A 16,310-nucleotide genomic window follows, 5' to 3' on the forward strand; every position below is an offset into this window, starting at 1 on the left:
ACCTACGGGACCGCCTCACGGTATGCCACACGGAGAGCCTCAAGGTCCATAAATAGCAACACCCTAGTGGTCCCGGGCCCTAAGGAAGTTAGATTACCTTCAACCAGAGCCAGGGCCTTTTCAACTCTGGCTCTGGTCTGGTGAAACGCTCTGCCTCATGAGACCAGGGCCCTGCAGGATCTGATTTCTTTCCGCAGGGCCTGTAAGACAGAGTTGTTCTGCCTGGCCTTTGGCTTGGAGCCAATTTGATTCCCTCCCCCTCTTTCTTTTTTCTTTTCCTTCTCCTCCTGCGATGAGGCTACATTTTAATATTTAATGTTTCAGTATTTTAATGCTGTATTTTAATTTTGTTTTTAAGTTGTAATCATTCAACTTGTTTTTATTATTGCTTGTAAGCCGCTCTGAGCCCGGCCTTGGCTGGGGAGGGTGGGGTATAAATAAAAATTATTGTTGTTGTTGTTGTTGTTGTTGTTGTTGTTGTTATTATTATTATTATTATTATTATTATTATTATTATTATTATTATTATTATTAAAAGGAGAACCCAGATAGCTCAGTTGTTAGAGCATGAGACTCTTAATTTTAGGGTTGTGGGTTTGAGCCCAATAATGGGCAAAATATTCCTGCACTGCAGAGGGTTGGACTAGCTGACCCTTGCTGTCCATTCCACTTCTATGATTCTATCACTTCTTCCCGGTTTCTCTTTGCAGGTCAGTGATGTTCAGCGGCACCCAGGGCTCCTTTATGGATGGATCCTGGCACCATGTGGCCGTCTCGGTCTCCAGCGCTCCTGGCTACCCGTCCTTCAAGGTCTTCGTGGATGGATTTCTCTGGGAGCCACACTTCGCTGAGAGTAGCAGCTTCCTGAGGAAGGGGCTCTCCCTTGGGGGGAAGCTGACAATTGGACAGCTAGAAGTGGGCAGCAGAGGTAAGTCCCTCCTTTGCACAGAGGCTGTAGGCTTGCCCTGTGGCTGTAGTACAGAAACCCAATATAAAATGTCATAAAACCTCAAAACCACATCTGCAGATGACACCAAACTGGGAGGGGTGGCTAACACCCCAGAGGACAGGATCACACTTCAAAACGACCTTAACAGATTAGAGAACTGGGCCAAAACAAACAAGATGAACTTTAACAGGGAGAAATGTAAAGTATTGCACTTGGGCAAAAAAAATGAGAGGCACAAAAACAAGATGGGTGACACCTGGCTTGAGAGCAGTACATGTGATCTAGGAGTCTTGGTTGACCACAAACTTGACATGAGCCAACAGTGTGACGCGGCAGCTAAAAAAGCCAATGCAATTCTGGGCTGCATCAATAGGAGTATAGCATCTAGATCAAGGGAAGTAATAGTGCCACTGTATTCTGCTCTGGTCAGACCTTACCTGGAGTACTGTGTCCAGAGGAGGGCAACCAAAATGGTCAAAGGCCTGGAAACGATGCCTTATGAGGGACGGCTAAGGGAGCTGGGCATGTTTAGCCTGGAGAAGAGGAGGTTAAGGGGTGATATGATAGCCATGTTCAAATATATAAAAGGATGTCACATAGAGGAGGGAGAAAGGTTGTTTTCTGCTGCTCCAGAGAAGCGGACACGGAGCAATGGATCCAAACTACAAGAAAGAAGATTCCACCTAAACATTAGGAAGAACTTCCTGACAGTAAGAGCTGTTCGACAGTGGCATTTGCTGCCAAGGAGTGTGGTGGAGTGTCCTTCTTTGGAGGTCTTTAAGCAGAGGCTTGACAACCATATGTCAGGAGTGCTCTGATGGTGTTTCCTGCTTGGCAGGGGGTTGGACTCGATGGCCCTTGTGGTCTCTTCCAACTCTATGATTCTATGATTCTGTGATTCTAAGGGGCTCTTACCACATCCCTGCATGTTGGGGCTGCATTGTAGGGACCAGCCTCTTTGTGGGTGACCTGAGTGAAGTCAACCTGTGGGACCGAGCCTTGCCCGAGGTTTCCATAAAGCAGATGGCAGCCTCAAGGACTCGGTGGAAGTTCCCTGGGAACGTGGTGAGCTGGAGCACACTGGTAGCAAAGAAGCCTTCCTCTGTGCAAATCAGCACTGCAAGCCAAGACCCAGGTAAGTGGGCTGGTGCAGCCAGATATATAAGCTAATCGCCAAATGGCACCTTAAACCTAAGTTACAGTCGCCGCAATGGAATGTCTAGGCACCAACTCCCCCCCATGAATATTGCTTTTGTTTTTGTTGTTATCATTTCTATACCGCTTTATATTTTAAAGGAAAAATCTCAAAGCGGTTGGCAACACATTAAAACATCCCATCAAACAATTCAGAATAAAACAAATTCAAGCACCTAGGGAAATATTTCAGAACCTTTCAGTGACATTTCCCCATACTTGTCGACCAACTTAATTAAAAGAGCTGCTCCATAGCAGAAGTAAATCTAGGAAGCCAGTGTGCTATAGTGGTTAGAGTGTCAAAACAGGACCTTGGGAGAACAGGGTTCAGATCCCCAGCCAGCCAGCCATGAAGCTCATTGAGTAACCTTGGAGTCAGTCGCAGCCTCTTAACCTCCCTCACAGGCTTGTTGTAGGCAATGACTGAGGAGGGAGTGAACCATGGAGTCCTTGGAGGAAACGGTGGGCTATAAATGCAATAAATAAGCTCTTCTACCTACCTGCTTGGGACGCGGGTGGTGCTGTGGTCTAAACCACCGAGCCTAGGGCTTGCCGATCAGAAGGTTGGCGGTTCAAATCCCTGCGACAGGGTGAGCTCCTGTTGTTCGGTTCCAGCTTCTGCCCACCTAGCAATTCGAAAGCACATCAAAGTTCAAGTAGATAAATAGGTACCACTCCAGCAGGAAGGTAAATGGCGTTTCTGTGCGCTGCTCTGGTTTCGCCAGAAGTGGCTTAGTCATGCTGGCCACATGACCCAGATAAACTGTCTGCGGACAAACGCCAGCTCCCTTGGCCTATAGAGCGAGATGAGCGCACAACCCCAGAGTCGTCCACGACTGGACCTAACTGTCAGGGTACCTTTACCTTTACCTTTACCTACCTGCTTAAGAAAGAAGGGCCAGCCAGATGGAGAGGTAGTTGCCAACCTGGCATCCAGAGATTGCCACATGGTCGCAACTGGACCTGTGCCAGTCACAAAACGTGCCTGGCGCCTGGCAAATTTAAAACACTGGATGAAGCCCAGGAACAAAGGGGGGGGTGAGGGCAGGCAGCAGCTTGGGCTACTAAGGGGACAGTGTGATGTCACCATGTGACCTTCATCTCGGGTTATGGGAAGCAGCTTTTAGCTCCTGTGAGACATGGGCTCCAGACTGAGAGGAGATATGAAAGCTATCTTCAAATATCTCAAGGGCAGTCACATGGAAGGTGGAGCAAGCTTTGTTTTCCCCCACTCCGGAGGGTAGAGCTCAAAGCAATGGCTATAAGTTACAAAAAAGGAGATCCCGACTAAGCATTCTGTCATAAGGAGTGCTCAACAGTGGAATGGACTTCATCTGAAGATGGTAGACTCTCCTTCCTTGACTGTTTTTAAGCAGAGGTTGGATGCTTGAGTTGAGATTCCTACATTGCAGGGGTTTGGGCTAGATGACCCTCAGTCTTCCAACTCTATGATTCTGTGATTCACCACAGGCACTGTCTTCGTGTGGTTTGGGTTCCTTCGGCTCAGAGGCAAACAGTCAGCCCTGTGCACCGATCCAGAGCAGTCCCTGGTCTATATTGAGCTTGCGCTGGACCAGCGCCTCAAATGTGCTTTCTGGGGGCTGCAGCCAAATGGTCGACTCCGCAACATCGCAGACCCTCCTTCCTGTCTTCAGGTAAATGGAACTGGCACTCCTGAATGACGTCAGGGGATAAACTCTTTGATAGTGGTGGAGTGAGGGGTGCAGGAGGAATCGGCCACCCTATTTATTTATTTATTTGCATTCTATGACTGCTTTTAATCTCAGTCGTCTCTTTCCAGTCTCTCAAATCTACAGGGAAAAAGCTTTTTTTATGATATTGGTTAATTTGAAGTGGTTGCTAGATCACAGCAACTCCTTTTCCAGTTTTTATTTATGTTCTTACTAAATTTTTCTTAAGTCACAGTAGAACACACAAAGAGTCTCTGTTTTCACATCACTGAATCGTTCCAACAAAGCAATATGTTGTAGGCAATAAGGGGTCACCCAGACTGCTTTCGATTCACACCCCTTAAAGCAGCTTAAATTTATACAAGCTTCTTTTTAGGAGCTGATTGGTTCTCCCTCTCTCTCACACACACATTTATTTCCCCTCCGCTCCTGAGAAAAATGAATAGGAAGACAAGCAGGGGGCGGGGTCCTTTGCAGGGGGTGCCAACACCCCAAATGCTTTAAGGGAAAGAAATGCAAGACTCCGGGAGTAGCTTGATAGTGCTTCAAAACAACCTGCTCTGGGATAGTTCAGGGTCATGGTTTTGAGCCCCATGGTGGGCCAAATAATCTTGCAAAACAGAGCATTGGAATACAGTGGTACCTTGGTTCTCGAACGGCTTATTTGTTGAACAAATCGGCTCCCAAATGCTGCAAACCCGGAAGTAAGTGTTCTGGTTTGCGAACGTTTTAAAGGAAGTCAACTGCAGCTTCCGCTTGGGGGAAGGAAGCTCCTGCAGCCAATCAGAAGCCGCGCCTTGGTTTTCGAATGATTTCAGGAGTTGAACAGACTTTCGGAACGGATTAAGTTCAACAACCAAGGTACCACTACTGAGGAGCTTTGTGGTCCCTTCCAGCTCCACATTCTATAATTCTATGTACCTTTGGGGGGGGGGGAAACCCCACTGCCTCTTCTGCTTATTTTCCAGCATGAACGGGGCAGCAGGAGATTCCTCACCCTGATGCTGGTGGGGGCCTCTTGGCTAAGTCCTGGGGTGTTGCTCATGCATTTCAAAAAAACCACCAATTAATTAATTACATTGATATACCCTGCTTCATCCGAAGATCTCAGGGCAGTTCAAAAGATTAAAGAACAGGATAAAAGCACAAATAAATTGAACAGAAACAAAACAAAACAAAAACAGCCTTTAAAACACATTTAAAAGGCTGTAGAATATTAATCAGCCCACAATGTTATTTTTGGAAAGGTGAAGACTCACTGCACAGATATACATAAAAGGTCAGTGTTGTTGTTGTTGTTTAAATGCAACACAATGTTTTAAAAATGCAACAGCCCATTGAGTGCAGACTCGCTGACCAACTATTTGACTTGGTGGCAGGTAGCCTCAGTGGCAAAGGCCGTCTCTCTTCCCCTCACACCAGCTGTATACCCACCATACTTCATTTAAAACAACCCCATTCCCAAAGGGTGCTGGGAATTGTAGCTTTGTGAGGGCTGAGCTACAGTTCCCAAGATTATTTAAAGGAAGGAGATGAGCATCAGGGATATGGCACACATGCAGCCACCAGCACTGTCGGTTTGAAACCAGCTTCGAACAGCATCCACTGCCCTGCATTTCCCAGCTCTAGAAATTGCATTTTTGTGTGAGTGCTGCTATTTTCTTTTAGGTGTTCCTTGTCCCTTTCACAGAAAAACTACTTGCTTAGGAGTCATGAGAGTTAAATAGATTTAAGTCTGTAGTTTCGGGGTGACATCTCAAGGCAGTTTTTAAATGTTTGATTGTTTTGCTGTGTTTTTATATTCTGTTGGAAGTTGCCCAGAGTAGCTGGGACAACCCAATCTGATGGGCGGTGTAAAAATAATAAAATTATTACTAAATTATTATTACAAAGAAAGGAGCTCTAATACCTGTGGGGTATCTCTGTGTGAGTTCTTGTGCCAGCTTGCCAATGAGCTCAGTTGTTTGTGGGTTTTCCCCCTTCAATAATTAGTTTTCAGTTACAATAATCCAATGGTAGCCTCATTATAACAATGCCAAGTTATAATACAATTATGAACCCCAGTCATTCAGATGCCAAATTATATACCATATTTTTTGCTCTATAAGACTCACTTTTTCCCTCCTAAAAAGTAAGGGGAAATTTGTGTGCGTCTTATGGAGTGAATGCAGGCTGCACAGCTATCCCAGAAGCCAGAACAGCAAGAGGGATTGCAGCTTTCACTGCGCAGAGATCCCTCTTGCTGTTCTGGCTTCTGAGATTCAGAATAATTTTTTTCTTGTTTTCCTCCTCCAAAAACTAGGTGCGCCTTGTGATCTGGTGCGTCTTATAGAGTGAAAAAATACGGTAATTTAGGAGGCCTCCCATGTGCTAGAATTGATGGTTTGATGATTTACTTTGTTTCTGCGTTCCAAAATCTTATTGATCTCAATTCCATTCCATTCAAAATAACACTCCCTTATACAACAACTGCAATATTAACGGCATCCGTTCATCTTGACACATTAAATGATTAACAAATCTGTAGGTGAAGCACTCAAACTATATCCTTATTCCTTCTGTGTGTGACAATTATTCTGTCCATTGTGTTCCTTCCTGTCCGGTTAGCTCGGTTGTTAAAAGTGTGATGCTAATAATGCCAAGATTATGGGTTTGATCCCCGTACAGGTTCATATTCCTGCATTGCAGGGGGCTGGACTAGATGATCCAATGGGTCCCTTCCAACTCTCTGATTCTGTGATTCATGCAGGCTTCTCCCCTGTTCTCTGTGCAGGTGGCACCAGGCGGAGTCTCCTTGTTGAGCAGTTCAGACTGTTCCACGGACACCAAGAGCTCGTTTCGCCTCTTACCGGACCAGCGGCTGCAGAATCTGCACTTGGGGTTCTGCGTGTTTCAAGGAGTCATTCACACCAAGCTCTACCTGGGGAAGTGCACCCCACAGGCATTGTACTTTGTGCTGGATCGGGGTGTGTTCTTTAAAAAGTATACTTGCCCCTCCCTTCCTCCTCAGGCAGGAGACTCCTCCCTCCCCTTTCACATTTTATCTTCACCACAACCCTGCATGGTAGGAGACTTGGGTGAGGCAGAATGACTGACACAACACCTGGTGCTTCGTTGGGGCCCATCTCACACAGCCAACAGTTTGGACTGCTTCATTTTGCTGTGGGGAGGGGTGAGCTGTGATGAGCCCAGCTGGTGTGTGTGCAAAAGGAAGCCTGGTGTGTTTGTTAGCAGACTTTGCAGGTTGTGTGAATTAGATTGGCGTAATCACTTACAGTTTCTGGAGTTCAAAGGCTTTATTCATGCAAGAACTATTTATAGGTTGGGCGGAGATGAGAGAGAGAAAGGCATTTGTCAGGAGAGAATAACAACAAAATAGCTCAGGGTTAAGGGGCAGAGTAAACAGAGGCTACAAGCAAGTGCTGACTAGATTGTTAGACAAACAGTGCCTTGTATGGTTTAAAGTAACACATGTACTGTATTAGCTGGAAATTCAGTGAGAAGAAAATGTATTTGTTTTTCTCCAACGGTGTGCACATCATGCTCTTTGCCATTTCCTCCTGCAGATGTGTACTGCCCCCAGTCCAGGGCCTGGAGATCCAGGAAGGACAAATGCCTCTTCCTTGTCTTGGATGCGGCCCTTGAGTGGAGCCAGGCCCTGAAGTTCTGCCAGAGGTTCCACGGTGGGAGCCTGGCCACGCTGAGCAGCCCACAAGATCTGGTGAGCAGTTGCTCTGGTCTGTGCACAGGGAGTATCTGAAATGGCACCCAGGGCTGCCAAGAGTCATTTGGGCCCCAGGGAAGAAAAAACAAATGGGGCCCCCACCCAGAAAGGGCTGGCCAGCTAAAAGTATTTACACAGGATATAAAATAAATTTGTAATCTCATTTTTATGTTAATAATAAGCGCGATAACATTTGCTTGAATTCATTTCATTCTGGATTGTTTGATTGGATGTTTATTTTTATTTTTTTAAAAAAAATTATTAGGAATTTCAATTTCAATAACAATTTATCAAAAATACATCATCCTCATTTCCCCCCATTTCCCCCCTAAAAAGAAAAAGAAAACCCTCAGCTCCTCTCTCTGGTTTCTCAGCATATGCTATTCTCTTCATACTGTAAAATGTTAAAGATCCTTAATTAATCTATCAATATGTTACCAATAAAAAAATGTGTATGTTCATTCAAAACCTGCCAAGGAGTCCAGTTCATTTTGTTGTTTCTTTAAGTACTTTGTAAAAGGTTCCCATTCTTCTTTAAAGTCACAGTTATCCTTATCACGTAGTTTGTGTGTCAATTTCGCCAGTTCCGCGTAATCCATCAGTTTCTCTTGCGACAATTCTTTGGTCGGGATTTCCTCATGTTTGATTGGCTGTTTAAATGTGTTGCCAACCACTTTGAGATTTCATTTAAAATATAAAGTCGTATATAAATGAAATGAATAATAATAATGACAATAATAACAATAAATCCCACTGGGGGAAAATCTGGTGCCATTGCGGCGACTGTAAATTAGGTCTAGATCAGTTGAGTTTCTAACACTGATCACTCTGCCTCATGATAGGGCCGGCCCTACATAGGTAATGGTGCTGGGCTTCCCAGTCTAGGCTCTTTGCGCTCCTCCCAGCATCTTCTTGGCACTCAGGCCTCTCCACCCTGCTGTCTCTGGTGGCTTTGCACAGTTTGCATCCTTTGGGGTGCACTGACCGGCAAGATAACCCACTGTGTGACTGGCGAAGGAGAATGACCTTCTGCGTTCCTCCACAGGTCTGGCTGCAGAAAGAGCTGGAGGTGAGTGTCTGGACTGGGCTTCGCAGTGGCAGAGGCTTGTGGCATTGGGCCGATGGGGCACCCTTCAACAAAGCCTTGCGGCGGTAAGTAAGAACCCCTGAGAAAGAGACTGTGGGGCGGGATGGGTGGATTGGGGCCATTTGTCTATTAAGACGGCAATCCTGTGCACACCTGCTTAGAAGTGCATCTCACGGAACTTAATAAGAACCACTTCTGAATAATCAGTCAATAAATAATAGAAGCAGCTGTAGTGCAGAGATTGAAAACACTCGCTGCCAAGTCATCTTGCCATCCGTACAAGAACCCAGTAAGGTTGGCCACTATCACTGTCACCATATTGCATGTGGGGGAAGGTATGGGGAGAGGCTGCAGCTGGGAGAGAGTTAGTTTATCGTAAGCAACTTTCAAAGGAGTTCTATTTCTATTTAATTACATTTTATTATTGTATTGTATGTTGAAAAGTCTCAACCCCCCAAAAAAATTATCAAAGGAGTTTGAGGTCTCCTAAGGAGCTGTTCAGGTCCTGAAGGTCTGAAACGTTCAGAGGAGCTGTTTCAGTCACCAGGCTTATTTTTGCCTGGATCTAGCAATTGCAAGTCTTGAACAACTTGCTTTGATTTCCAAGAAGGTTGTCTGAGAAACATGGGACTGAAGCCAAGCCAAGGGGACGAGATGTAAAAGTGAGCACCTCAAAAGGGCACAAGTCAGCAGGCCTGCCAGGCGCCGTCTCTGGCTTCCCTCACCCTCTCTCATTCTCTTTGGGGCCAGCTTTGTTCTCTCACAGGGTCCCTCGGACATAGAAACCTGCATGCTGGCCCTGAGCTCCGGCTTCCTGAAGGCTGAGCCGTGCCACAGGCCTCACCGCTGGATATGCCAGGCCTCCCACCAGAGTGGTAAGCAGAGCTGCTTTGGGCTGCGGACATTTTTCATTTCATAGAATCCTAGAGTTGGAAGGGACCCCGAAGGTCATCCAGTCCAACCCCCTGCAACACAGCTGTCCCATACAGAGATCGAACCTGCAACCTTGGCATTAGCAGCACCACACTCTAACCAGCTGAGCTGTCCAGGCTGAGTTTTCATTTTGGTATCTATGGGGCATTCCTGAATTGCAGGGGGTTCGACTAAATAACAACAACAACAACAATTTTTATTTATACCCTGCCCTCCCCAGCCAGAGCCAGGCTCAGGGCGGCTAACACCAATAAAATCACAGTAAAAACATAATAGGGGAAAGAGAGAGGGATTTTTTTAAAAAAAAACCATACAGGTTAAAATGCAATTTAAAATGCAGCCTCATTTTAGAATAGCCGATAAATCAAGACCATAAGGGGAGGGAAACATAAGAGTCGGACTGAGTCCAAACCAAAGGCCCTGTGGAAAGATGTCAAGTCCCTCAGGGCCCTAGTCTCTTGTGACTGAGTGTTCCACCATGTCTGGGCCAGTGCTGAAAAGGCCCTGGCCCTAGTTGAGATCAATCTAACCTCCTTGAGGCTCAGGACCTCCAAAGTGTTGTCATTTGTGGACCTTAAGGTACTCCGTGGGGCATACCAGGAGAGGCGGTCCTGTAGGTACGTGGGTCCTAGGCCGCATAGGGCTTTAAAGGTCAAAACCAGCACCTTAAACCTGACCCTGTACTCCACCGGGAGCCAGTAAAGCACTGGATGAATGTGATCCCACGGCAAGGACCCCGTAAGGAGCCCTCGTGGTCCCTTCCCACCCCACAATTCTATGATTCTCCCCTCCCCTCAGGCTCCTACATGACCTTCCCTGAGAAGTCCTTCTATGGTGCGCCCTCCTTGGACCTGAGCTTCCCTTCGCTGGAGGCTGCCAAGCAGCAGTGCTCTGCCTTGGGCACGGGGTGTGATGCCGTGGTCAGCTCCGCAGGGGGCCACCGCCTTGCCAGGGGGACACGCCTTGTGGCCCTGGAAGACCCTGACGCCAGTTCGGCTGCTGCCGTGCATGTCAAGACGAGCTGCCGGCCCGGCTTCTCTGGGCAGGACTGCCAGTCGATGTGCCCCCGGTGTGAGCCAGGCCTGAGCTGCAACCCGCTGACGGGCCTCTGCGATGGATTCCTGCGCTACAGGGAGGCAGCCGGTATGTGCATCTCAAAGCAGTGGGCTAATGGGGATCTCCTCCGAGCCGTCCCTAATGCAGCCACCCTCAATCCCATGCAAAAAAAGGTCACATTTGGAGAAACAGGGTTAAACCAGTTGTGGCACTGGCTCCAACCGCCAGCCCTGGAGCCCTGAGAAGAAGGAGGGCTGGTGGCCTCGTTTGGCACCATGGAGCCCTTCAGACCTTCTGCTGCTGCCCCCCCATAACCTCCCTTGCCACCTGTTTGCTCCCTTGCCCCAGTGCAAATGGAATTGCAGCTGCCTTCAAGCTTGTAGCTCTTCCAGAATAATAATAATATTTTTTATTTATACCCCGCCCTCCCCAGCCATGGCTGGGCTCAGAGCGGCTTGCCAGGAAGCATCATGCCTTCTGACTTAAAAACCCTGCTCCTGAGTGCCAGGAGCCAGGGGGCACCCTGCAGTTACTTGGTGCACAAGGGTGTGTGGTTGCCGAGTAACCCCCTGGCACCGCGGTCAGCTAGTAATGGCCAAACCCCTTTCCCTAGCGGCTTATGCCTCTCTGAAGTGCCTGCCCCTGGATGACTGGGTGTTTGAGCATGGAGCCTGCGTGTCCTTGGAGCGCTACAGCAGGCAGGACGAAGCAGCCTCTGCTTGCCAGAGGTACCTGGGTGCTACCGTGCAGAAGGTCAAGGTGAGATGGGGTCCCTGCTGGAGGCTGGGGGTGGGGGAGGAGGTAGGTTCTGGTGAACTTCTCACATTGGAACCACCATAATTTGACTTGACTAGAGTTGAGAGGGACCCCAATAACCATGGAATGGGTGTGCTAATGCCAACCTCCTGGAGATGGGCTGTGGGAAGGGGTCCTGGGTAGTGCTTTTTTTCTAGGAAAAAGGTGCCGGTACTCGGGGTGCAAAATTTCCTCAGGGCCAGGAAAAACAAATACATGTAAAACAATTACATGATTTACTGGAACTTCATTGAGATCTTGGTATATAGTAAAGGTAAAGGGACCCCTGACTGTTAGGTCCAGTCGTGGCCGACTCTGGGGTTGTGGCTCTCATCTCGCTTTATTGGCCGAGGGAGCCGGCATACAGCTTCCGGGTCATGTGACCAGCATGACTAAGCCGCTTCTGGCGAACCAGAGCAGCGCACGGAAACGCCGTTTAACTTCCCACCAGAGTGGTACCTATTTATCTACTTGCACTTTGACGTGCTTTCAAACTGCTAGGTTGGCAGGAGCAGGGACTGAGCGACAGGAGCTCACCCCGTCGCGGGAATTCGAACCGCGACCTTCTGATCAGCAAGTCCAAGGCTCTGTGGTTTAGACCACAGCGCCACCCGCGTCCCTATCTTGGTATATAGAGATGCATTATAAATAACTTGCTGCATTATGCATGCCTATTTTTACCGCAGGAGGAACACTGTCCAGCATTTTTCCAGGACTTGGGCTCGCATCTCCTTCCCCAAGCCCAGGAGGCATTTGCCCAGCTTAGGGAAGAAGGCACAATGCTCTAAGGGGGTCTGCCCGGCTTTGGAAAGGAGGCAGCAGGGCTCCAGAATCCTGTCGCAGCCTCCTGCCTCCTTGGGAAAGGAGGCGTGATGCTCTGAGGGGTCCAAGAGCCCTCCCTCCTCCTCCCCTCCAAAAAGGTGATGGCTTTGTGTACCATTGTGTCCCGCCAGAAAAAAAGCACTCATCTTGGGGCAGGCAAAGTACTTTGAACCTGACATGCCTGATCTCTCCCGGAACCTCCCCTGGTCTTGCCCCAACCAACCTGGCCAGGGATCAAGGGGGCGATGATGGGAGCCCAGCAACATCTGACTGCCCCACAGGCTAAGCTGCCCCACCTCTCCCCTTTCTTTCTTTTTTTTCAGGCCAGGGCTGCCTTTGCTGGTGGCGAAAGAGGAGGCTCAGAGCCAGGCAGCTTCCGCTGGGCTTGCCAGCGACCTGAAGGTGGGAGTATTCTCTGGGGAGAAAAGATGATGATGAGAATTTATTAAATTTGTATACCGCAGGTCTCAGGGCGGTTCTCAACATAAATAATAATAATAATAATAATAAATTTTATTTATATCCCGCCCTCCCCAGCCGAAGCCGGGCTCAGGGCGGCTAACAACAGCAGCATCAATGGCAACAACCATCCTTGTGAGGCCCCACCCTGGGCCAGATAGTAAGTGGCAGGAGCAGTCCTTGTGAGGCCTGTCAGGCCCTCCCTAGGCCAGGTGGTAAGTGGCAAGAAGGAGCAGGGCCCTCAGGCACTCACCACAGGGGAGTCTTCCTGGGCAGCAGAGCAGTCCTTGTGATGCCCCAGGCCCCGCCCCAAGCCAGGTGGTAAGTGGCAAGAGCAGGGCCCTCAGGCACTCACCACAATATACATAATAAAAACAAGAACAACCCAATATTCCCACTGGCTCCCCAATACATTTTAAAAGGGCATTGGATGTCAGTCAGCCAAAGGCCTGGTTAAGGAGGAACATTTTTGCCTGGCACCTAAATCCCCACTCAATCTGTCTTTGATGCACTGAGGGGCTTAATGCCAACGTATCCTTATAGCGGAGAGGTGGGGAATGTTAGGGGTCTTTTGCCCTTTGCCCCCGGGAGCTGAGTTCCAGGCTGCATACACACCTTATATTTAAAGCACATTATCCAATGTACCCTGGGAACTGCATGTTGTTAAGGGTGCTGGGGGGTTCTAGCTCTGTGAGGGATAAACTACAGTTCCCAGTTTTCGGGTGGAGGAAATGTGCCTTAATTCGCCTTGTTCTGTACATTGCCAGGAAGAGCTTTCACTTTATTTCTCCCGCTTCATGGCATCCCCACACAGATGTGGACCTGCCATCTTTCAGGGAGAAGCTGCTCCTTCCTCAGCAGGGCTCGGCCCCCCAGCAGAGGCGAGCGTCGCTGCAGGAAGCCAAGGACGCCTGCTACCTGCGGAAGGAGGGCTGCACGGGGCTGCTGAGACTTAGTGGGGCCTATTACCTGGTGGCAGGGATGGTGTTGGTGGACAGCCCTGGCTCGGACGCCATCCTCTACGTGAAGGCAGGTGAGTGGCTGCTTCTGCTGCATTTGAGATGCAGGAGGACAGGGAGGAGGTTGGGAAGGGGGAATAGTAGTGGGTTGGTAGATCAGGGGCTGGAACACCTTCCTCCCTCCATTTCAGGGATGCCCCTGAACACTGCACAGCCCAGCAAGGTGCTTTAAATGTGTCTTGTGGTGGCAGGTGAAAGGCCAACCCAGTGTATGGCAGTCTGAGTTTGTGTGGATTAGAAGCCCCTTTGTCAATGGATTTCAGGAGCCTCTCCCAGAATAAATTCATGCCTGGCTTACTGCCCTTTGACCCATCCTACCTGGGCTGAGGAATGTTTGAAGGTTCAGCTGCATGAGAAGTCAGGAGACATCTCCCACTCTGCCTCTGCCTGTGCCCTGTTTCCAAGAGTGAGCAGTCAGATGCTTCCAGGGAGCCCCCAATGAGGACTGGGAGGCAATTTTATTATTTACTGCTTATTTATTTCAGCCCAAGAGGCTTCCAGGTAAAACAAGGCAGTCCCTGCAGGCTTACAATCTAAAAATCACGACAGACACACACAAGGGAAAAGGGGCAGGGAGGGGAGAGAGAAGCAGCCCTTCTCTGATGGTCTTCAGAGGCTGACTTGAAAGAGAGATCCCACTCAATAAAAGCTTAAGATTTGCTGGAGAGGACCAAAGACCTGGTGGCCAAACACATCACACAGGGCATGAAGGCAGCCCTAACCCCACCTGGCCAGTACTGAGACTTTCCTCCCTAGTCCAGTGCTGAGAGAGGCTTCCTTGTTGAGGCTGGCCATTCCTCCTGTGTGTTGGTGTGTGCCTGTGCCACCAGGTTCAAAGGCTGAGCTTCAAGGCTGCAGGATCTGACCCCTGACACCTCCAGTGACTTCTGCAGGGCCTCCAGCAGACATCCAGAGTATCGGGAGGCCAGTCAGAGGGGCTGGTGTCTCCAGGTAGCTCACTGCCTTAACCGACAACTCTCTGTCCTTGCAGCCTGCTCCCCCAGCTTCTGTGGGGATGGGTGCCGGCGGCGCTGCTCTCCGTGCTTGAGCACATCGACCTACAACCCCCTGACAGGCCAATGCGATGGGCGCCACCTGCGCTGCGTCCGTCGCTTCACCCCCTCATGCCTTCATGGTAAGTTTGGGTGGCGGGGCGGAATTTGAGTGACATAAAAATGCTGCAGCATGACTGAGTGAGGCCTTGTTGGCATATGACACCTGCACTCAGAGATCTGCCCTGGTTGCTGATTTGCTCCTGCACCGAGTTCAAGGTGTTGCCATTTGCATATAAAGCCCATGGCAACTTGGGACCAGTTTACCTACGAGATTGTGTGATTACATGTGCCTATCAACTGCTTAAAAGGTAAAGGTAAAGGGACCCCTGACCATTAGGTCCAGTCATGACCGACTTGGCATAACTGGCATTGCTACAGGTGCCACAGATACACTTTGTTACAGCGGTGTGTGGGGGTGTGTACAATTTGACAACAAAACATACAGATTCTATAGCAAAACCAAAAATAACATCAAATTGACCTCCCCTCCCCCTCTCATCTGTGGTTTCTTTCATTTTATCTTTACTGCTGCATATCCAAACCAATACCTTATTATTTATTTTCTCTAATAATTTCCTTGAGTTATCTTTACTGCTCATTTTACATTAACCTTGCTAATGTTTTAAGTTGTTTACAATTAAAAAAAAAATACTCAGTAAATTTCCCCCAGTCTTAGTTAAATTTCTTTCTTCCTGGTTCCTTACTCCTCCCATTGAAGTTTGGCCATCTCCACATACTCCACCAAGCACCTACACTTTGGAACTCACTGCCTATTGAGATCAAGCAGGCGCCTTCACTGTACTCTTTTCAGCACCTGCTAAAAACATCCTTGTTTAGGCAACCCTAGCCAGGTGTTTGGAAAGTGGATGTGAATTTCTGTCTGTTTTAGTACTTTAACTTCTGTATGTTTAAAAGTATTATTGTTAATTTTCTTGATGTTACTGTTTTATTTTTGGGTAAGCCACTTTGAAGTGTGTGGCTTTTTCTAAAAAAAAAAAAAAGCAGTGTATCTTTTTTTAATGAAATAAATAAGTACAAGGCAGGCCTTTTTTTGCTGCATGAACTCCCACTGTTGGACGCATTTCTTTAGCTTAATCATTTACGCTCATCTTTTCTGTTAATAAAATAAGCCAAGTGGCTTTGTGATAAAAGGGAAAGTCAACATAGAAAAACAAAACAATACATCATTGGAAATAACAACATCGTCAAGAGGCAGCGCTACAACTTCACAGAGAACAGGCAGGCTGGCAGGTTAGAGTCAGGGTCACGTTGTGAAGCTACTACTGCTCTGCCTGTGGTTGTTTTCCAGGTTTGGTGAGCTCGAGATGTCCACATGCTCCTGGCTGGTGGTTCTGGGATGGTCACTGCTATTACGTGGAGGAGCACAGCAGCAAGAACTGGCAGGGGGCAAAAGCCACCTGCCAGACATATGGAAAAGACGTGGGCCTCCTGACCCTCAGCAGTGCCAAGGAAAAGGCAGGTTGGGAGCTAGTCATGCTCCCAGGTGGCATGGCTGGCGCTCCATG

General features: G+C 48.3%; 1 protein-coding gene across 2 annotated transcripts in view; it reads left to right on the forward strand.

Moving 5' to 3' along the window:
• Positions 1-16,310, forward strand: part of LOC310695656 (uncharacterized protein) — a 38,229-nt gene that overhangs the window by 13,823 nt on the left and 8,096 nt on the right. For both annotated transcript variants that reach the window (XR_014520201.1, XM_083480332.1), the window contains 13 exons: positions 711-928; positions 1,896-2,084; positions 3,614-3,798; positions 6,608-6,800; positions 7,401-7,555; positions 8,604-8,710; positions 9,396-9,520; positions 10,377-10,721; positions 11,248-11,393; positions 12,575-12,653; positions 13,525-13,743; positions 14,721-14,864; positions 16,094-16,260. Coding sequence is in view for 1 of the 2 variants with exons in the window: in XM_083480332.1 (XP_083336458.1) it covers positions 711-928; positions 1,896-2,084; positions 3,614-3,798; positions 6,608-6,800; positions 7,401-7,555; positions 8,604-8,710; positions 9,396-9,520; positions 10,377-10,721; positions 11,248-11,393; positions 12,575-12,653; positions 13,525-13,743; positions 14,721-14,864; positions 16,094-16,260 (2,272 nt within the window). In the remaining variant the exon portion in view is untranslated. The remainder of the gene's footprint in view (positions 1-710; positions 929-1,895; positions 2,085-3,613; positions 3,799-6,607; positions 6,801-7,400; positions 7,556-8,603; positions 8,711-9,395; positions 9,521-10,376; positions 10,722-11,247; positions 11,394-12,574; positions 12,654-13,524; positions 13,744-14,720; positions 14,865-16,093; positions 16,261-16,310) is intronic.

This window comes from Podarcis liolepis (assembly GCF_965112155.1).
Source record: "Podarcis liolepis genome assembly, chromosome: 16".
Taxonomy (NCBI): domain Eukaryota; kingdom Metazoa; phylum Chordata; class Lepidosauria; order Squamata; family Lacertidae; genus Podarcis; species Podarcis liolepis.